This window comes from Crocuta crocuta, unplaced genomic scaffold (genome assembly GCF_008692635.1).
Source record: "Crocuta crocuta isolate KB4526 unplaced genomic scaffold, BGI_CrCroc_1.0 scaffold197, whole genome shotgun sequence".
Lineage (NCBI taxonomy): Eukaryota > Metazoa > Chordata > Mammalia > Carnivora > Hyaenidae > Crocuta > Crocuta crocuta.
In genome coordinates this window covers 4,399,349-4,421,313 of record NW_027532002.1, presented here as the reverse complement: position 1 = coordinate 4,421,313, position 21,965 = coordinate 4,399,349, and the positions used below count along the sequence as shown (strand labels likewise).

Sequence of the window (21,965 nt, the reverse complement as noted above, 5' to 3'; positions counted from 1 at the left end):
TGAACATGCTGATCACCCCTGACCAGAGGAGATGTGAGAAGATGGCATCCAGTCTGGATCATATTGTAGCACTTTCTTAAGTCACAAGAGAGAAGACACACTGCTTTTGTAGCTCTTTAGCAGATTATTAGCTCATGACAGTTCTGCTAGATTTACCAAGCAGAGATGTAGGGGTTTTGTTTAATTGTGGTAAAAAAAACTTTTTTGTAAGTATTACCTGTTTTTTAGCATTTTTAAGGGTACAGTTTAGTAATGTCAAGTGATATTCACATCCTTGTGCTATAGATCCCCAGAACTTTCTCATCTTGATCTGAAACTCTATACCCATTAGAGTAACCCCCCCCATTCCTCCTACCCCTGCCCCTTAGCAACCATCCTTTCTATGATTTTAACTACTCTAAATATCTTTTTAAGTGGAATCATACATTATTTTTTTGTGATTGGCCTGTTTGACTTAACAGTGTTCTCAAGGTTCATCCATGCTGTAGCATATGTCACGATTTCTGTCCTTTCAAGGCTGAATAATATTCCATTGTATACATATATCATACTTTGTTTATCCATTCATCTGTTAATGGACATTTGAGTTGCTTCCATGCTTTGGCTATTGTGAATAATGCTGGTGTGAACATGGGTGTGCAAATACTGTTAGAATTTTTGAGTTTTTTGTTAAATTTTTTAATGTTTATTTTTGAGAGAGGGGGAGAGAGAGAGAGCGTGCACGAGCAAGTGGGGGAGAGGCAGAGAGACAGGGAGACACAGAATCTGAAGCAGGCTCCAGGCTCTGAGCTGTCAGCACAAGGCCCAACATGGGGCTCAAACCCATGAATTGTGAGATCATGACCTGAGATGAAGCCCAGCTCAGATCAGTTTTAGGAACTTTAAAAGATTTAGGGGAAAAGTAGATCATTTGTTAAAAGTAACTGTGACACAATTTTAACACTATTTTGAACTATTTTAATTAATTTTATAAATATGTAATACTTTCACATGGTTCAGTATTCAGAAGATTCCAAAGCATGATTACAATGGTAACCAGCATTATTAGTCTTCTGTTTTCTCTGGGGATATTTTATGCATAAATAAGTGTGTAGATATTTTCCCCTCCTTTTTTACACAAATCTTTCCCTATTTCCTCCCCCCCCCCTTTTTTTTTTTTAAATTTCGGAGAGAGAATCTCAGGCAGGCCCAACACTCATCTCAGAGCCCTGATGCGGGGCTTAATCTCACAACCCTGGGATCATTATCTGAGTCGGATGCTCCACCACCTAAGCCACCCACGCATCCCTATACCCCATTTGTATACTTTTGCACCAACTGTTCCTTGAAAGTGACTTGCATGAGTTCATTGCTGCAGGATGTTTGATTGTGTAGACAAACGATTCATTTGGTTCCCTGCCCATGAATAGTTAGGATTCGAATCTTTTGCTGCTATAGTAAATAAGCCTGCAATAAATAACTCTTTACAAATCTCACATGTGAGCAGGTGTATCTATAGGCTAATATAAGAAATAGAATGCTGGTAAGAAGCATACATGTAGTTTTTTAAGGAATGTAATTTTTTAATATTTTTAAAGGCTTTGAACTGTTGATTTCTTAAAACCTGTTTCTTTGTTTTCGTGCTGTTGTAATATATAAAGAGCACTCAATATTGTAATATTTTTGTTTAGAAACAGGTATTTGGGGTCAGGGGAGTCTGTTTTTAAATACATAGCTGACAAAGTAAAGCATGAATCCTCAGCCTTACCAGCTGAGTGATTCTGAATGAGGAACAGGGGTCTTTACAGCCTTTAGTCCCAAGAGAGGCATGGGTTGAGAAGCATTGTACTGAGTATCTCTGATGCATAAACGGGAGGGTTATTTCTGCTGTTCCTGTTGGTCAGCATTAAAAACTTTTTTAAATGTTTTATTTCTGAGAGAAAGAGAGAGAGCGTGAGCAGGGGAGGGTCAGAGAGAGAGAGAGAGAGATACAGAATCTGAAGCAGGCTCCAGGTTCTGAGCTGTCAGCACAGAGCCCAACGCGGGGCTCGAACCCACGAACCATGAGATCACGACCTGAGCCGAAGTCGGACGCTTAACCGACTGAGCCACCCAGGCGCCCCAGTCAGCATTTTATTGAATGGAGGAAGATAACTGTGACAAAAAAGAATAAAAGTAGGTTACTGGATCTATATTCCAAACTTTTGGAAGTCTTCTCTCCCATATTATTTAACAACAACCTGTTAGGTATAAAGCACATCGTAGGACGCAGTGAGGAACATGAAGCAAAAAGAGATGAGAGATGCCTCCTGCCCTCGAAAATAAGCCATCACCCAGAGAACGCTCCCTAGTTCGGTATTTGTTTAAAAAGTGATGAGAAGTAAGAAAGTAAAACTGTCACAGGACTTGAGATTGAAAACGAGTCTGCCCTCCTGGCTTCATACACAAGTTATGCCACTTGGATATCTATTTTGGTTGACAATCTTCCAACAGAAATGCCATATTGTTCTTCATTGCGTCATTGCAGTGTTAACACCCTTATTTCTTAGGAAATATGCTGCCTTTTGTACACATAACTGCCTGCTGTGGTTTGGCAATTCGACTATAATTTTCGGGGCTGTATTTTCAAATACAGTTCAAACAGAAGTTAATTAAACATACAGCTACTGCAAGTGTCTTTTTTTTCTTTAAATATGTAGCAAATACCTTGAAACAGTTTTGCATGATTTTTAACAATAGGGCAAAGTAAACAAATGCCAGATGCAGTGCCTTGCTATTCTCATTAACAGTATGTCGCTGGTTATGTATTTTCAAGTTTTCCTGGAAGAACTAACAGCTTTCTACTAAGCAACATACTTTTTTAATGGGCTTAATGTTTCATTTCCTAACTGAAAAGGTCCAGTTCATTAGTTACTGTGGAAGCTTTTAAGTTGAACTGAGACCAAAGTGGTCACGTAAGACAATTTCCATGTTAAACCACTGCACCTGGAAAAGGTTAGCGATTGACTGGACTCCATGCAGTCAAGATCCAAGTCTCCCTGGAATTGTGCTGTAGTGAGTCCGATCAACACTGTGCTAGGGATGGTGTGGCAGTGGGGCAAGTTTGGGAGTTTCTTTTCCTGCTGTGGGCTCTCTAGCTTGAAAAGAGGTGGCTACCCCATTACTGATATGATTTATCACTCTTGTAACTCGTAGGGGTATCTGTGTCTGCCTTACATGGCACTGCAGCAGCACCATCTCCTCTCTGATGTCACCGTGCGTGGATTTGTTGCTGGGGCGACTAACATCCTCTTCCGACAACAGAAGCACCTCAGCGATGCCATTGTGGAGGTAGGTAAAAATTCCTGTCCCATGCATTCTGCACACCTTAGGTATATTCACTGATCTAATTCTCATAACAGTCTGTGAGCTGGATATTGTTGTCCAGATCTTAACACGTATGGAAGCTATGGAGCAGAGAAATCAAATGGCTACTAAGTGGGTGACCCAGGATTGTAAGCCAGGCAGTCTGGACCCACTACGATGTCAGAATTAAATGTGTTTATTGTTGAAATAATTAAATATTTCTAGCCTGTTTAATATGTTCCTGATATCGAGGAAGGAGATACAGATAAATATTTGATGTTCACATATGAGAAATTTAAATCATTTGTTCACTTTTATAATTGAAGTAGTTTGTTGTGGGTTTTTTTGTTTTTTTTTGTTTGTTTGTTTTTAATTTCACCCAGCCTGGATTTTTATAGGTTCTTTTTTTATAAAAACTTTTTTGGAAGGCGCCTGGGTGGCTCAGTCAGTTGAATGTCCGATTCTTGATCTCGTGTCAGGTCATGATTTGTGAGTTCGTGCCCCCCTTTGGGCTCTGTGCTAGCAGTGCAGAGCCTGCTTGAGATTCTCTGCCCCTCCATCTTCCCTCCATGTCTGTCTGTCTGTCTCTCTCTTGCAAAAATAAACATAAACAAATCTTTAAAAATTTTTTTAAAAATAAGACTTTTTTTTTAAATGTATGTTTATTTTGTATGTGAGAAGGAAAAAGTATGAGCAGAGGAGGGGCAGAGAGAGTGAGAGAGAGAATTGCAAGCAGGCTCCATGCCCAGTGCAGAGCCCGACACAGGGCTAGATCTCACAACTGAGAAACTATGACCTGAGCTGAAATCAAGAGTCAGACACTTAACCAACTGAACCACCCAGGCGCCCCATATTGTATTTAATACAAAGTACCAAAATGTGCTTTATGGGAAAATGTTTATAGTATAATAAATGAAAAATCGGGGGTCCTAATTTTGAGGGGGAAAAAGAAAATAGGCCCACATCTTCCAAGGCAGAGGGTAAAGATGGAGGGATAGCAGAGTTGCTTCAGCATTGCTGGTTATGTTTTGGTTCTGCAGTTGGTTGCTGGATTCATAGTTATGTGCTTTATTATTGTATTTCAGAACTAGCCTGGAAATGGGGCGCCTGGGTGGCTTAGTCGGTTAAGCGTCCGACTTTCGCTTAGGTCATGATCTCGCGGTTCGTGGGTTCGAGCCCCGCATCGGGCTCTGTGCTGACTGCCAGCTCAGAGCCTGGAGCCTGTTTCAGTCTGTGACTCCCTCTCTCTCTGACCCTCCCCTGCTCACACTGTCTCTCTCTCTCCTAGAAATAAATAAAAAAAAAAAAACATTAAAAAAAAAAAAAGAAAAAGCCTGGAAGCTATATATATATATGTTTGTATGTCAAATATTATATAATAGGAATATTCCAAAGTATCTGTGTACTTGAAGTATTTCTAGGAACTGTACTTACAAATTATGTTTATTTCTGGTTGTCTGACAAAGGTAATTTTTACCACACATTACCATTTTCTAAGATGTTTAGAATCAACATACATTATTTTTATAACTCAGAATCAAATGTTTATGCATGTGTTTTCTAAAACCACAAAATGAGGATTTTTGAAGTAAAGAAAAAAACTTCAGTGTAAAAACTTGTCTCTCAGCCTCACTTTTTGAGACTGCTGTTTTTCGTATTTTCTTATTTCCAGCTTTAGCTAGTTACTCTTTAAAGTGTGGCATAGGGGCACCTGGGTGGCTCAGTCAGTTAAGTGTCCAACTTCGGCTAAGCTCATGCACTCACAGTTCATGGGTGGGAGCCTCGCATCGGTATCTGTGCTGACAGCCAGCTCAGAGCCTGGAGCCTGTTTCAGATTCTGTGTCTCCCTCTCTCTTCCCCTCCCCTGCTAGCACTCTGTCTCAGAAATAAACATTAAAAAATAAATAAGTGGCATGGATATCTGCGTGAATGCCCAGACTCTGACTTGCACCTGGGTACCCTCTAGGTGGAAGAGGCTCTGATCCAGATCCACGATCCAGAACTCAGGAAGCTGCTTAACCCAACCACTGCAGACCTCAGGTTCGCAGATTACCTAGTGAGGCACGTGACGGAGAACCGAGATGACGTCTTCCTGGATGGCACAGGCTGGGAGGGAGGCGATGAATGGATCCGAGCCCAGTTTGCGGTCTACATCCATGCTCTGCTGGCCGCCACACTGCAGTTAGGTAAGGAGCACACAGCCAGTTTTCCCTTTTGTAATCTTTGTGATGTTTTGAATTGCATAAGAAGTACATTTTCATTTTGAAACCTTATCTGTTACTCCCTCATACAGAGATAACTGCTCTCAGCATTTTGAGTACTTTATACCCTCCCAGACCTTTTTCTGTGTATATGTCTTGGGTTTTAGTTTTGTGGTATTTGTGATGATCCTTTTACAAAAGTGGATCCTGTTTCAAATGTTTTTTTGAAACTTAGCTTTTCTTTATTTAAAAAAAAAAAATTATCAAGACGGTAAATCCAGGTCTTCGTCACTTTCACATGGCTGCTTAGTGCTCTGCCATATGGAAGGAAGGACATGTCAGGATCTGGGGGCTATTTGTAAACGCTGCTTACATGTTTTTAAGATATGTAAAGGGAGTAAAGAAATATAAAAGGTAGAAATCACTGGAAATCATATTCCCAATAGTTAAGCCTCCAAATTTCCCATTCTAAGAAATATTATTCCTACTAAGTGGTTGAGGTGGAACAGGTAAAAGTCTCACTCCTGTGTTCTCATTCCCCATAGAGGAGAAAATCTCTAAGAGCAAATGAAGCTCTACAGTGAGCTTTTGCAACGTGATCGCCTACCACCATAGATATGTAGCAAAGATTCGGTAGATTTTTGTTGTTGTTAAAAGAGTGTTGAGCTTTTGTTTTTCCTTTTTTTCTAATCACCTCTGCCAGTGTTTAGGGGAAGTTTTTAAAAATGTGGTGAAATACACATAACCTAAAACTTACCATCTTAGCCGTTTATAGGTACCTAGTTCCACGGTAACATTAAGTACGTTCACATTGTCCTGTCAGTAGATGTTGTAATCAGCTCCACCACTGCCTCCTCTCAGGTTAGTTCTTCATGAAGCATGTGTGGCATTTGAAGCCCAGGGTTTGGGTATGTTCTTCATTTGTAAAGGAACTCTCTGGAGCAAGTCCTCATGTTAATGGGATATTTTTAAATATCTGCCTCTTCTACAGATTTAGTGGCTGAGACACCAAGACTAAATGCTCAAGTTCAGACTCATTCAATAATCTAGTAAGAAAACCTCAGTCTCCACCAGTCATGTTAGCCTCATGAGTAATTTCCATTTTAAAAATATTTGCCCTGATAGCTGTAAGTGCTGAATAATCGTAGTAACCTTAAAATATATATAAAATAAAAATAAAACGAAAGGAGTAGGCTTTTTTTTTTTTTTTGGATTTTTTTTAACATTTTATATGTGCAGGGAACTGTTTTATTGTGAGCACTTTATGTCTACTAACTCATTTCAACCTCAGAACAATCCTGGAGGTAGATACCTTGTCATCTTTTTACAGGGGAGGCAGTGAGGCCCAGAAAGGTTAAATGGCTTGCTTATCCATCTGGTAGAGACTGAGCTATGATTTAAACTCAAATAATCTGGCCCATGCTGCTGTTAAAGGAGATTCAGCCTAGTGAACTATTTGAGGAGTATGTTCTTAAAAGAAGTTCCTTACATTGCATTTGGACCCATGTATGTGTACATGCCTTTCTTTTTTCCCAGCAACAAAACTCATATTTCCCCTTCAAAGCAAGCAACTTACAGTTAGTTTGCGAAGAAAAAGCCATTTGAATCCATTCTCCAAACATTTTCTATTCTAAGCAGCACAAATGCTCTATTAAAGCTTCCTCATGATAATAAAAAAGCCGAGGGCACCTGGATGGCTAAGTCAGTTAAGGTTAAATGTCTGACTTTGGCTCAGGTCATGATCTCACAGTCTGAGTTCGAGCCCCACATTGGGCTCTGTGCTGACAGCTCAGAGCCTGGAACCTGCTTCGGATTCTGATCGATCTCTCTCTCTCTCTCTCTCTCTCTGTCTCTGTCTCTCTCAAAAATAAATACACATTAAAAAAATTTAACTGAAAAGTTTTCAACATTAAATTTGAAAATTCCTTTGTTATTTTAAGTAAAATAACAGTGAAATGCTTCGAAATGAAAGAATTTCACCAAATATTGTGATAAAGTCCAAAGAAGAAATAAGTGACTAAAAGAACCAATTCATGTATTCGTTCTAATTTTTAATAGAAAAATGACAATTTGTGAAAAGACAGATGTTCTAATTGCCTACTCCATATGTATACATCAATACATTTACTGTCTAGCCTACAGTTTTTGTTTAATAAATAATATTGTGTCTCCTCACCTTGGTAAGGAGAACATGGAAATATTTTGGAATTATAAGGAACCTTAGAATATATCTGGCTCAACCCTCTTATTTTCCGGTTAGGAAAATGAAGTTCTGAGTGATTAAGTGACTTGCCAAAGGCCACATAGCTTCTTAACAGGATTTCTGGAACTAGACCCAAGTTTCCTGATATCTGGTAGGCTATCTCCCCTATAAAGCAGGGGGGTGGAGGGGACAACGCCATTCCTTCACCCTTTTTTGGTTGTGAATTTTCACATCCCTGACTGGCTACAGTTCAGCTCAACTTTCAAATATTTACTTGACAGATAATGAAAAGATATTATCGGACTATGGGACAACCTTCGTTACAGCATGGAAGAATACTCACAACTACAGGGTGTGGAACAGCAACAAGCATCCGGCACTTGCGGAAATAAATCCAAAGTAAGCACATCCGAAGATTGATAGTGCATAACGTGGTGGGTTTACTAAGTGTGCCCCAGTGTAAAGAAGGGTTGTATTTTAATTTTGATGACATGGTGAATATCTCCAAAAATCTCCTTTGAGTAAATTATAAAATCTCAGATACAGAGAAGCAGCTGAAAACTGCTTCCCTGTTCTTCTTACACAAAAAGCTGTAGACATTTTTGGAAGGATTTCCATTTCTCCCAGATCTTGGCATAATTCAGAAGAGGAAGCCTTGGCACATGGTGATGCCATGTGATACATGATAGATCTTCCCTCCCTTTCCTTGGATCTGTGCTTTAGCAGAATGGTCAAACCAGGTAGCAACCTTGAAGGAAATACCACCAAGAGGTTAAAACTGAGAGGTTATTTTAAAACATGAAGTGTGAAAAAGCTAAAGGTGATATTTGAACTCCTAGGTGTGTGGTCAAATCTAGTTTCCACCACTGATTGATTCTAAAATCCTACAGAATGTAATACCTGTCACAATATTGAATGTTCACAGACTTTATCCATGTAGGCCTAAAAGACATTTAAATATACCTTGGAGTGGGGCCATTATGAAATGATGCTATCTTTGAATGGAACACAGGAGTCTAAGGAGACCTGTTGATAAAATCTGTACGGTAGTACCCCCTTATCTGTGGCTTCACTTTCCAGTTGCAGTTACCCCGGGTCACTCACAATCTGGAAGCAAATGATCTTTTTTGTGATGTATCATCAGGTCAGTAGCAATCAAATGCTACATCACAGTACTTAACATCCCTCACCTCACTTCATCTCATCACATAGGCATTTTATCAGCTCCCATCAGCGCAAGAGAAGGAGGGGTGAGTGCATTGCAAGAAGAGATTTTCAGAGAGAGAAAGAGAGACCACGTTCACGTAACTTTGATTACATTGAATAGTTATAACTGTTCTGTTCTATCATTTTTGTTAATCTCTTGCTGTGCCTAATTTATAAATTAAACTTTATCGTAGGTATGTATGAACAGAAAAAACATACGATATGTAGGTTTTGGTACTGTGTTTTCAGGCATCTACTGGGGATCTCAGAGTGTATCCTCTGCAGATAAGGGAGAACTCTGGTACATCCTGAGAACTTCTTTTCTAAATTAAACTATTAAAATGTTTTTGTTTTGATGATCAGACTGTTTATCAAGTATACACTGAACATTTATTTTCATTTGTATTTTAAACTCCTCAGTGAGAGTTGGACAAAAATCGACTTTGTACTGACTACCATATTATTTGGGAGGTAGAGTTAACTAGACTGGGAATGTGATTTAAGTGGTGCTGTGAAGAATGTTTCCTCTCCCTCCCCTCAGAATCCAGATATTTATGTCGTAGTAACTTGGGGAAGCGTCTGCAAGGATGAAATGTACCGGGGTTGTGAAGAACATGTCTGTTAACCTTTATATCATCTACCAGGAAAAATTACTAGGTTTAGCAGTGATTTTGGTGAATTTAATCATCACGCTGAGCTGTAGCAGAAACCTGTGTTGCCATTTGAATGTGGTAAAAACAGAATTAAAAGGCAAAAACATCTTAATAGTATTAAATGAAAGAGTTAAGAGTTCAAAGTATTCTTCCTCACTACCCACAAGGCCTATATTTTAAAGAGTGATGAAGGGAAACAGATGTAAGTTTGTTTGCCTTGTGGCCCTCACTGTGGTGGAGGTGGGGGGTCCACTGTGACCATCCACAGTGTGGCATGCAGGGCCATCTGGTCTCCTCCCCTGGTGCTGCCTACTTACATCCTGGTCAGATCTTTATCCAGTCTGCGTCTGCTGTGGTGTCTCTAATTTGAACCAGCTCTACACATTCTAATGCAACTTCATAAGAGGCTTAGCTGGAGCGGGCTTTAAAGGATTCTGAGACTGGGGTGCCTGGGTGGCTCAGTCAGTTAAGCATCTGACTTCAGCTCAGGTCATAATCTCATGGTTCCTGAATTCAAGCCCCTTGTCGGGCTGACAGCTCAGAATCTGGAGCCTGCTGATAAAATCAGATTCTGTGTCTCCCTCTCTCTGCCCCTCTCCTGCTTGCGCTCTGTCTTTCTCGCTCTCAAAAATAAATAAAACATTTAAAAATAAATAAAATAAAGGATTCTGAGACCGTAGTTTTAAAACTGTGTAAATAGGGGCACCTGGATGGTGGCTCAGTTGATTAAGTGTCCAACTTTTCATTCAGCTCCGGTCATGATCTCAGTTTGTGAGTTTGAGCCCGCATGGGGATCTTTACTGACAGTGTGAGCCTGCTTGGGGTTCTGTCTTTCCCTCTCTCTGCCTCTTCCCCAATCATGCTGTCTCTGTCTCTCTCAAAAATAAACAAATAAGCATCAGGTTTTTTTTAAGTTTAAGCCCAACCCCAGACCAGATAAATCAGAACATTAGTGTAGCATTAACAAACCTCTTTCTTACCCACCACACTCTAAGAAAGAAAAAAAAAAAAACACCACCTTTTTACAAGTGAGGAAGTAAGCCAGAGAGGCTCCCGAGACTGTAAGTAGAGAGCTATGATCAAAGCCCTCTTGTCACATGTAGAGCACCGCCACCCAGCTGAGTCACCCCTGCAAGGTTTACTGATACTTTCTTGTGACAGCTCTGTTTTGAAGCTTTATTGGTAAAATTAGTCTAATAGACTCAAACTTTGTTTTACAGTCATCCTTTTCAAGGCCAGTACTCAGTGTCAGACATGAAGTTAAGATTCTCACAGTGAGTATTTAGAGAAAAAAACTAGGAAAATTTTTGTGTCTGAGTTTATGCCATGTGTTTCATTGCTAATTAGGAATTGTTTTTCTCCACTTGATAGACTTGTGCTTCAAATAGTAACCAAATATGTGCATAACATTCTTCAGCTCAGCAGTGTGTACGTTTCAGAGTGAAAACACTGCTGTTTCACAGAGAATGGTGTGAACTAATAACAGAGTTGCCATTTTTATTCTGGTAGAGGAACTTTAGCCAATCATAACTGTAGGGAGAATTAACCATGCATCCTTATGTCCTGTTTTTGGTTCATCTGCATGTTATTTTAGTATTCTCTGAAAATGTACATGCTTAAAAGTTTACTAAATTAATTGATGCACAAATAATGTAGCTTCTTTCCTCACTTCTTATTTGGGGGATGGTTACAGAGGGTGCTGTGTATGAATTTGTGTAATGTACTTAAAACTTCTTTGCTTTACTCAGTTCTGTTCAAAACAGTGAGCGTGGCAAAAAAATTGGGAACGTCATGGTCACAACCAGCCGAAATGTTGTACAAACAGGAAAAGCTGTTGGTAAGACATGCCCTTCGCCAGAAACAGATTAGAATCCTAACACATCTCTTCTCTATACTCTGGGTGTCATTGATAAAATCATAAGGTTGTAGAAACCTGTGTATCCTGTAATACAAGATTGTTGAATACAAAATTTGTTTTCGTGAAAACATTCACAAAATGTTAAAATTCTTGTGACATCAGGTAATGTCAAAGTTCAGCAAATTTTGCCACACCTGATGGACAGAGACCAATTTTCTGATGAATTCACTGTTCTCTTATAAGAATTCAAGTTTTATTGCAGTTTTGTCCCCATTTTCCTGAGCTGCCTGCATTTTTTTATAAGTAGTAGAACACCATAATAAAGCAGGCATTAGGAATGCCACTTTCTAAGGTATTACATACAATAAAGAAAATCAGTGAAATCATTTTTAAAAGACCAACAATATCCATAAAACCTTTATAGACTAATATGAAGAGAAAAATACAAATTACCAGTATTGGGAATGAAAGAGGGGACACCACTATAGATCTTACAGAAATTAAAAGGATTATAAGGGAATATCATGAATAACTTTATGCCAGTTTTTTGACAGTTTAGATGAATTACGCAGATACTTTCAAAGACTCGGGGTGCCTGGGTGACCCAGTTGGTTAAGCGTCGGACTTTGGCTCAGGTCATGATCTCACAGTTTGTGGCTTTGAGCCCCGTGTCCGGTTCTGTGCTGGCTGCTCAAAGCCTGGAGCCTGTTTCAGATTCTATGTCTCCCTCTCTCTCTCTGCACCTCCCTCGCTCATGTTCTGCCTCTGTCTCAAAAATAAAGTATTTAAAATAAAAAAAAAAAAAAACAAAGACTCAAATTGCCAGGGTGCCTGAGTGGTTCAGTCCGTTAAATGTCTGACTTCAGCTCAGGTCATGATCTCCTGATTCATGAGTTCAAGCCTCACATTGGGCTCTCTGCTGTCAGCACAGAACCTGCTTCAGATCCTCTATTCCCTCTCTCTGTCCCTCCACCCCAAAAATAAATAAGCATTTTTTAAAAAACCCTCAAGTTGCCAAAACTGATGCAATAAGTAATCGGGAATTTGAAATAGCCCTGTATCTAGTAAATAAATTGAATTAAAAATAAAAACCATGAAAAAAAATAAAAATAAAAACCATGCCATAAGGTTTTTTATTTAATCCAGGCTAAGATGGTTTGACTTCGGAATTTTATCCAATGCATAAGGAATAATACTAATTTTTAAAAAATTTTTTAGGTTNGAGATCACGACCTGAGCGAAAGTCGGACGCTTAACCGACTAAGCCACCCGGGCGCCCCAGGTTTTATTTATTTTTGAGAGAGACAGGTTGAGTGGGGGAAGGGCAGAGAATTCCAAGAACAGAGCCTGATGCAGGGCCCAAACTGATTGAACTATGAGATCGTGACCTGAGTCAAAACCAAGAGTCAGATGCTTAACTGACTGACCCACCCAGGTGCCCCAGGAATAATGCTAACTTTATGCAGACTCTTTCAGAATGTAGTGGGTGAGGTAGGATCCTCCCCAGTTCATCTAATGAGGCCAGTGTTACCTTGAGAACCGAAGCCAGACAAATGGTAGCATGCTGTTCTATACATTCTGGTGCATGTAGCGTTCTTCACTTCAAACACTTTGCAGTTTGTTCCATATCCATTCTAAAAAAAGGTCTCATTCCTTTTCTATATTTTTAACTTTTTTATATCATTTCAGACTTAAATGGTGCAACAGTGTGCATGCTCCAGTCATCTCAGGTTCACCAATTATTTACATTTTGCCATATTTGCTTTGTCATATCAATATGTAGAAATACGTGCCATCTCCTTCCTTAGCTTCTTTGAAAGGTTGAGTGACCCTGTACGCAGTTCCGAAGCCCTGGGTTTATGTGATTTCTGTGTAGGTCTCAGCTGTGTCCCTAGAGTTAGGGTGAACGGCCTCATACGTACTGTGCATACCTGTTCCCTTTAGAAGACAAACATAGAGCACACAGCCCATCAGTGGGTCTGTTTTATTATAGGGGATGGAATGTAATATGTGAGCATTTATTTCCATACAATGTTATGCATTTAACTTATTTTGAGTTCTTTTTGAATTTAACTTACTTTTTAATAGAAAAATTCTACTTCATTATAGATACGTGATGTCGACTGTTACTTCATTTTTAGTGATGCTGCTGCTAAGACCAGCTCTCTTCCCCACTTGCCTCTCTAAGAATAGCGGGAGTATATGATTCAACTGAAATAATTTCACTTGAACATTGACTTTTGAGATAAGGTTCTTTTAAAACAAAACAGACCTGAGGCAGATGGAGCAGTTGGCATCTTCACTTACGGGCAGCAGCATTTCAGATGAGAAAAGCACATTTCCTGAGAGCAGCCTCACCACTCTTGGCTGGGGAGGTGGTTATCAGTTATCAACTTGGACGTGAGTTCCCAAGAGCACAGAGTTATTTTTCGGCACTCCCAGGTGATTCTGATGCACAGCCAGAGCTGTGTAGGAAGGAAGGAGCTGCTGACCACCTTCAGAACGAACGCTTAGGAGAGTAGGCTCTTACACCCAGAGGTTACCTCGTTTCCTACTAGACGTGCCCATGGAAAGGGAGTGTTTTGAAACTCAAAATTTAAATGGTATTTTAGTGGGGCGCCTGTTGGTTCAGTCAGTTAAGCGTCGCACTTCGGCTCAGGTCATGGCCTCATGGTTCATGGGTTTGAGCCCCACGTCGGGCTCTGTGCTGACCGCTCAGAGCCTGGAGCCTGCTTCAATTCTGTGTCTCTATCTCTGCCCCTCCCCTGCTCATACTGTGTCTCTCTCTCTTTCAAAAATTAAAAAAAAAAAAAATTTTTTTTAATGTTTTAAATGGTATTTTAGTAACTATTAACATAGTGATGTGTGACAGTAAATGAATATTTATTCATTAGCATTGGTCTTTCAGTGTCTCTTAACAAAAGTGAAGACATTTTTCCTTTTGTTTTTCTTCTCCTCTCCCTCCAGGCCAATCAGTTGGAGGAGCTTTTTCCAGTGCAAAGACAGCTATGTCTTCCTGGCTTTCCACTTTCACCAGTCCCGCCCCCCAGAGTCTCACTGAGCCGCCCGATGGGAAGCCCTGACAAGGTGTCCAGAGGCCGCTGTCGCTTCCTTAAGTTTAAGTGTTCCCTGTCTGTCTGCTGCTCCCAGACTGTTCCTCTTCATCGACCACAGGTCCACGGCAGGGGACCAGTACGTCGAACTGTTTACATGGACGGTTGCCCTCTGTCTAAACGAATGTCACAGGATGCTGGAAAGATGAAGTCGCAGCCATAGCGGGGATGGCTTTCCAGGTTGGGGGTTAAATTGACTACTTTTATTTCAGTCTGAGCCTGATTAAAACACAGAGTGAACCTTCTAATGAATTTTCAGTTCTGATATTCTACATTTGTTTACTGTAGAAAAGTTTTTACTTATGTGAATTTTGTTCTCTTTTGCTGTTTGAGTATCCAGATGGCCATTGTAATTTATACGTGGTAAAATTAAGTTATCTTCCTATTTTAATTTCTCTCAAGTTGGCCCTTAAAATGTGCTTATAAAGTTAAGGGGCCATATAGTCCAGCCCTTTGTTGTTACTTTGCTGATTATATGGTGGTTTTTTGTTTGTTGGTTTTTCTACCTGCAAAACACATTTGTCAATTCACTGCCTCCCGGAAACGTGAAAGCCAGAGGCGGTAGTTCTGAGGATGAAGTGGTTTTTTTTACGTTTTTAGCTTATTCTTTCCCAGTCCTAAGCACTTGCTCTGAGGCCTCGAGAATGTCACAGTGGTGCTGGAGCAGTGTAACCAGGATGTGTATGTAGGGCAAGGCTTTAGAAGCCCCGGGTGTGAGTTCTGTCAACTCTAGGTATCTTGCAGTCTTTTACAAGCATTTTTTAACCCGCAGTTTGTGCCTTCTATTTCTTCTTTTGAACCGTTTCCCATTGGCCGTTTACAGACAGACAGGTTTTTTCTTAGTCTTGTTCTTCATTCAGCTTTTCAAGGCACTTGGCCTTTCTACTTCCCTGATGGATAATCCTCCAGTAATCAATCCCTACCCCATTATAAAAGTGTTCATAAAAGAAAAAACGAGATGATCCGTAAATATTAAATACAAATCTCATCTTCACTCACATTTAGAAAAGCAAGAAGCAAGAGGAGAAAACCACAGGTGTGATACCAGTGTTGTTTCACAAAGGGTCTCTTTTCACCTAGATCTACACACATGTGTGCTCTCTGCTGAAGACTTTATACAGCTGCCCCTCACGTGTCTGCTGCACGCAGCTCTCGTTTGCCCTTCAAGGGGACTTTGGATGGCTGTTCTCAGGGGGTACATACAGGGGCAGACTGTTTTCAGTAACAAAGGACACTTGGCAAATACATTGTGAGTATGATCTACATATGATAGGGTATGGGGAAAATAAGGGATCTAATTAAGGAGAACCCATGATTTTATTTGATTTATCCCTTACGAAATGATGTAAGAGGTAAATCCTTATAGGGCCTGTGAAATGGACATAAGGACATGATCTAAAGATCTCTAAAATTTCCTATTTGTGTTTTAACACAAGTCCAGGAAACGTAAAAGCGTGCTTCCTTTTGAGCACAATAACTCAAGAATTCAGTGATGATCAATGAAAGGGCTTATTGTGAGAACTCTATTAATTCCACTTCTGCTGGGGAAGTTAGCCTTCTCAGGAAATACTATTTGAAAGGAAGAAAGTAATACCAAACAAAACCTTAAAAGGTACTTTAATCAGTGTTGCACTGAGACTATAAAGAATTCATTCTAACATCCTGTTTCATGTGGCCGCATCATTAGTCGGAGTGTCTAGTGTGAGTGTGCAATTGTGAGCTCTCCACTGCCCAAGCTTCACGGTGCCAAGAGCACCTGCGAGGTGGGCCAGCGCACCGCTGGTCCATCCTGGAGTTTGTTTGGGTTGCGGGTTTGGGGTAGATTCTCATCTCTCACTGTTCAGCAGCAGGCCAGTCTGCACTTTGCTGTCCACTGAAGTAAAAATGGTTACATGAAATTAAACTTTGTTTTAGGATCATACCTTATGTGAACTTTCTATTAATTTTTCTAGTTAAGAGTTCAACTCTTGAGATGGTCATTTAACTGACTTTCCGCATAAGTGAGTATCTCAAAAGATAGAGCTTTTGTCAGAGAAGTAGCCAAAAGACCATAATTATATATTTCCTTCAGGTTCTAGGAGGCATTAGAGTTTTCAGGGAGCGTAAGCTAATACATTGTTGGTAGGGGCCCCCGGGGAAGCCAGCACAGTTGAAGGCAGGAAGCCTGTCCCCTTGTCCTGTGAGCCTGCATGTTTGTGACTTAGATTCCAGGCTTCAGCTGAGTGGCCAGCCCCAGAAGCCGCAGCCTCCCTGGTTTTGTGAGTCACGGGAGCCATCTTTGGACATTTTGCTGGTAAAGGTGGATGTTCTGCTTCGGCCCTGCTTGCTCCAGTGCTCTTGTGTCTAAGAACTGAATATTTGTCAGTAGGCCTGAAGGAGCTAGGGTCAGCCAGGCTTGTCCCGGGTGTGCCAGCCGCACAGACCGCATCTATAGCTTGGTGGTGGCCTTACTGCCATCTAGATAACTTAAAAGTAGTGCTGGGGAAAAGTCCCTGGCATGTAGTTCCTACTAAGTTGTTGAATGGCAATTTACAAAGGGAAGGAAAAGAGTTGAGGCTACCAACTGCCCGTCCTGGGTTTAGTGAAGAGAAAAGTTTGCATGTCAGAGTGCGACTTAGAGTTATCTTGCGTGTGTATTTGACTCACATGACCAGGATGAATAGTCTGTCTCCAGTCCACTAGTGATTTACTAGTGCCCAAGCTCTAAAACAATCCTTAAAACTTTTGCTTTAAGAAACAGAACTATCTTCAGGCAGCAAACCAGAGCATAGGACATAATTTCCTCAATCTTATCTTGCTTTCTCGGTTCTATATTAAGCATTGGATTTTTTTTTTTTTTAACAATAATTTCCTTTAGAAATGCAAGGAAAAAGCAAATTTGGAAGGGAGAGAAGTTAGAAGTAAAAAAATTGAGGAACAAAGATACTTAAAATCTGAATGAAGGTATTCTGAGGACGTAGTATTTAATGTGCTCTAAAAGTTATAAGAAGTCTTTTACAGAGAAGTTAGAATTTTAATCTACTGGTTACAAACTTGAAAACAAAGTTATAATATTATCTCCCTGGCAGACAGCTTTTGTTCTTACTTTGATTTGTGGAAGTTTACAGCCCTTGTTTCCCTCTGGGCCTGGCGAGGAGTGGGGGAACACTCAGCTCAGTGAGGGGCAGTGGACTGATCTTGAACCGCATGAACTTTTATCTGTGTCAGCGGTTGGGGAAAGTAGCCTGTTAGGACAGTAGCTGCTAAACGTTGCCTAGTACTTTATCAGGGAGTTGGTTGGGACTCTTGAGGTGGTATTGACATTTGTATGCCACCAGAGGTGCCACGGCATTGGTGGCCTTTCCACCCAGGTCAGTGGTAGCCTTGAAAGCTGACAGGGAACACAGCCCCGGTTTCTAGAAGAGGATGGTCATTCTGTGCAACGCAGCGCGCCACTAGAGGAGTATTTCATTCCGAGTCTTTGGACTTCATGACATTGGAATTGTTTTTTCATAATTGCTAGCATTCCATAAATATTTGTCAAGGACAAAGAAAAGGAATGTGGATCTTTATTGTTTTCATATAAATAACTTTGTACACGTGACTTCCTGCTTTCATATGAAGGGGAAGAAATTAGCTCCTCCCTTGTATGGTGACTCCAGAATTAAAAAGATTGTGCACGTATAGGGGTTGAGTCTATTTTGTAAAACTCTAATGATTTGTATTTCTGTGCTGTTCTAAAGTTTACCTTTTTACTTCTATTAATTAAAGATATAGAAACTATATATTTAAATCATGTAAATGGGACACAATTTAGGGTTTTTCCCCCCAGTCTTTTCATCAGCTTCTCTCTCTCTCTCTCTCTCTCTCTCACACACACACACACACACTATGCTGCTCAAATTTTTTTGTGTGCAATATAAACATCTGAACATTTCAGTCAGGTACTGAGCCAGAAAAGGTAATTGAAGTTTTTTGGAAAGCTTCTATGCTTAGAAAATATTTTGTTTTCTTGAAATACTAATAATTTATAGCTGGAAAAATAGGATCAAGACTCAACGTGTTTCAGACCACTTGGTCATTGGTTCCTAAATGTAGGAAGCATTTGATTAACAGGTTGGTGAAGGCATTTTAGTGGTCACAAAAATAGTTAAATATTTGAGATTAAAGGCTTCCCACAAACCCTCTAAGAAAGTTTAGCTAAGAAATCTTAGAAAGTTTTCTCAGGAGTTTTAGCTGTGGCACACATTTCAATCAGAAAGATAGTTTCTCTTTGCTCTGGTAGGTTTATAATTTGTACTAGTTCTTTCTTTCTGTTGTCATTTGTTTAAAAAAAAATGTTAAAATTATAAATCCCGTCTAATCATAGTGAATTGTGAAAGTTCTGTATTTTTATTTTGAGGAAAAATAAGAATAAAATTATCCTGTTGGTCCTGCACACAATCGTACTTGGCCTGTCTTTCTAGAAATACCCTTCATGCTGGCGTGTGGTCTCTGGCCTGCTCCACGGTTGGATAACTGCCAGCTTCCTGTAAGGAACCAGCGGCACAGACTGAACTAGAGGACTCATTACTCCTTTAAACTCTCCTTTCGATATTATTTGTGGTGGTGCCTCTATTTTTGAGGCGATGGCCTCTGCAGGAAGAGCCTCTTAGTTTCTGTGTAAGGCTAAGTGCACAAAGTATAACCAGAGACTGGTCGTGTGATATCACATGCTCACTGACAGAAACCTCTAGGGGAATAGAATGTTGTCACGAGCAGCCCGGTTTCCCACCAGGCCGGGTAAGCTCTGGCATAGCCCCTCAGCACTTCCACTGAGAGCTCCTGGCGTATTTGCATACGTATTTCCACATACTGCGATTTTCTTACAGCTGGTCTACAACAGAGGAGCTTTGTGATGTGCTTCACAGGAGCAGACAGATTTCTTTGCCCCACGGGGATGTGCACTGACTTGAGTGCAGGGTTAATTTAAGGTACCCGTGTTCTCTGACCTGCACCATTAGCACCCTGGAGCTGATGAGGTATCTGGGGACAGTAGAGCTCGGCACCACCAGCATCTCCCCTTTTCCAAGGACCTCTGCCAACTGGGCATCAGGCTCTGCCATGGAGGATAATGGTTCCCTCTCGTCTCCAAGGTCAGAACTGTCTGTTCTTCACTCAGATAACATAGGAGTTGCAGTTACCGAATATGGTAACATCTAGGAGTGTGATTACAGAGCCTGTTTTTTCCCAAGGAACAGCCCTTCCTGAAGGTCCCCTCTGCCTGGGCTTAACCTCCCTGCACTCAGCACACTTTGTACGATCATGGAGTCAGAAGCCAGGGAGCGGCCTGGGGCAGGAGATCAGAATGGTTATGCTCTTTGCTATTCAGCCTGTGAACACCTGTATTGGGAACCGCTGACCTCCCAGCACGACAGAAGAACCAAGATTCAGATCATTAAAATGTATGAGTTTTATCTTTCACTGGACCCAGCGACGCTTCTGCGGCACATAAATGTGGACTAGAACTGTGGGAAAATGATGAAAGCCACGTGAAATATGGATCGTTGTTGAAGCCAGGTGATGAGGACGCCGGGGTTCATTAGGCTACTCGTTCTGGTTTGGATTATGACCACCATCCTTTCCTTTTCCTGCTTATTCCCGCCCCGGCAATTTCTCTTCAATAGTTGTAGGGGACTTTAGGGGGAGCCTGGGTGGCTCAATCGGTTAAGCGTCCGACTTCAGCTCAGGTCATGATCTCACGGTTCGTGGGTTCGAGTCCTGCGTCGGGCTCTGTGCTGACAGCTGGCTCAGAGCTTGGAGCCTGTTTTAGATTCTGTGTCTCCTCTCTCTGACCTTCACCTGCTCATGCTGTCTCTCTCTCTCTCCCAATGAGTAAATAATTAAAAAATTTTTTTTCTTAATTAAAAAGTTGTAGGGGATTTTAAAGACTGAGGTCAGGCCCTCAGCATCAAGTCAGCGTGTCTCTCAGTCCTGTTCTGACCCTGTGTAGTTCCAGCCACTTGTCCTTGTAAAACAGAACCTCTCTTAGTTCCTCTTTTTACCCCTGGAGCTAGCTTTACAGTGGAAGGGCTAGAAAAGAACAACAGATCATCAGTTTTTGGAAAAATCTGTTAGTCGTCATGAAGTTCTCCCTTTTCTTAGTAATGATGTGTCTCCCTTCCGTCTCTAAGCTCTGCTTCCGCGTCCCTGTGTGTGTCTGACCTGGTTTCCATTTCTAGTCCTACCCTCACAGCCAGATACGTCTTCCTAAAACATTGCGGTATTTTTGTTACATGGTAATGCTCAGCGTCTACTTACTGTCTACAGAATTAAGTCCAGATTCCTAAGTCAGGCACACAAGGCCCACCACCCAGGAACCCTGCCCGTTAGACTCACCACTGCTGCCCTGGCCTGCAGAGGCCCTGGGGCCAACTGCAGCCTTTGCCGGGCCTCACTTTCCCACCCCCTAATTGTTCAGAGAAGCATTCCCGACAGAACCCACGATCCGAGACCCAGCTCCAGCCTCTCGTCTTTCTTAAAGTGCTTCCCGCCTCAGAGCTACTTTGAGTCTTTCTAAAACACTTGGACTCTGGGTTTATTGAGAACCACGTAAATAGGTGCTTCCAAGGCTTGCCGATTGGCAATTAGTAAAACATTTTTCAAGAAGATGGGTGGGGCAGCGCTTGGGTGTCTCAGTCCATAGTTTTGGCTCAGGTCATGATCTCACAGTTCTTGGGATCCAGCCCTGAGTCGGGCTCCGCGCTGACCTTGGAGTCTGCTTAAGATTCTCGCTCGCTCTCTTTCTTACTCTGCCTCTTCCCTCCTCATGCTTTCTCTCGCTCGCTCTCTAAAATAAAAAGATGGGCAACTTAAGTGAAATAACAGAAGAGAGCAAGGAACATACATTAAAATAAATCTAAAGCGACCATTCATGTAACCATGACCCACATAAGAAATAGCATATTAGCACCTAAAAAACCCTACTCCGAGTATATCTCTGTGGTCATAAATTCTTCCTCCTCCAGAAGTATTTCATAGTCTCATTTTTAAGATAATCATTTGTATATAATTTTACCTCCTCCATCCTACGTATGTATCCCAAATTGCATAGTTTTTGTGTCTGTTTTTGAACTTGAACAAGTGGAATCACCATTTGTATTTTTCTGCTTAATTTTTGTTTCTAGAAGATTATTTTCTTTTTTATTAACACTCTGCTACCCAGGCCCTAGATTTCTATTTTTGTTAAATACCTGTTCACAGGTATGGCTGGGTTGGTTGGGCGTCTGACTTCAACGCAGGTCATGATCTCACAGTTCGTGGGTTCAAACCCCATGTCGGGCTCAGTGCTGACAGCCCAGAGCCTGAAGCTTGTTTTGAGTTCTGGGTCTCCCTCTCTCTCTCGGCTCCTCCCCCACTCACACTCTGTCTCTGTCTCTCGAAAAAATG

The 21,965-nt window shown here is 41.1% G+C and overlaps 1 protein-coding gene across 3 annotated transcripts in view; it reads left to right on the top strand.

The window, feature by feature from the left end:
• The window catches only part of AVL9 (AVL9 cell migration associated), a 69,928-nt gene extending 51,606 nt beyond the window's left edge, over window positions 1-18,322 (top strand). For 2 of the 3 annotated variants that reach the window (XM_077775310.1, XM_077775313.1), the window contains 6 exons: window positions 3,175-3,309; window positions 5,291-5,510; window positions 8,010-8,127; window positions 10,808-10,861; window positions 11,336-11,424; window positions 14,413-18,322. In XM_077775310.1, the coding sequence (XP_077631436.1) occupies window positions 3,175-3,309; window positions 5,291-5,510; window positions 8,010-8,127; window positions 10,808-10,861; window positions 11,336-11,424; window positions 14,413-14,528 (732 nt within the window). In that variant the 3' untranslated portion in view covers window positions 14,529-18,322. The remainder of the gene's footprint in view (window positions 1-3,174; window positions 3,310-5,290; window positions 5,511-8,009; window positions 8,128-10,807; window positions 10,862-11,335; window positions 11,425-14,412) is intronic. The other variant, XM_077775312.1, reaches the window with a different exon arrangement.
• The last annotated feature ends 3,643 nt before the right edge of the window (window positions 18,323-21,965 follow it).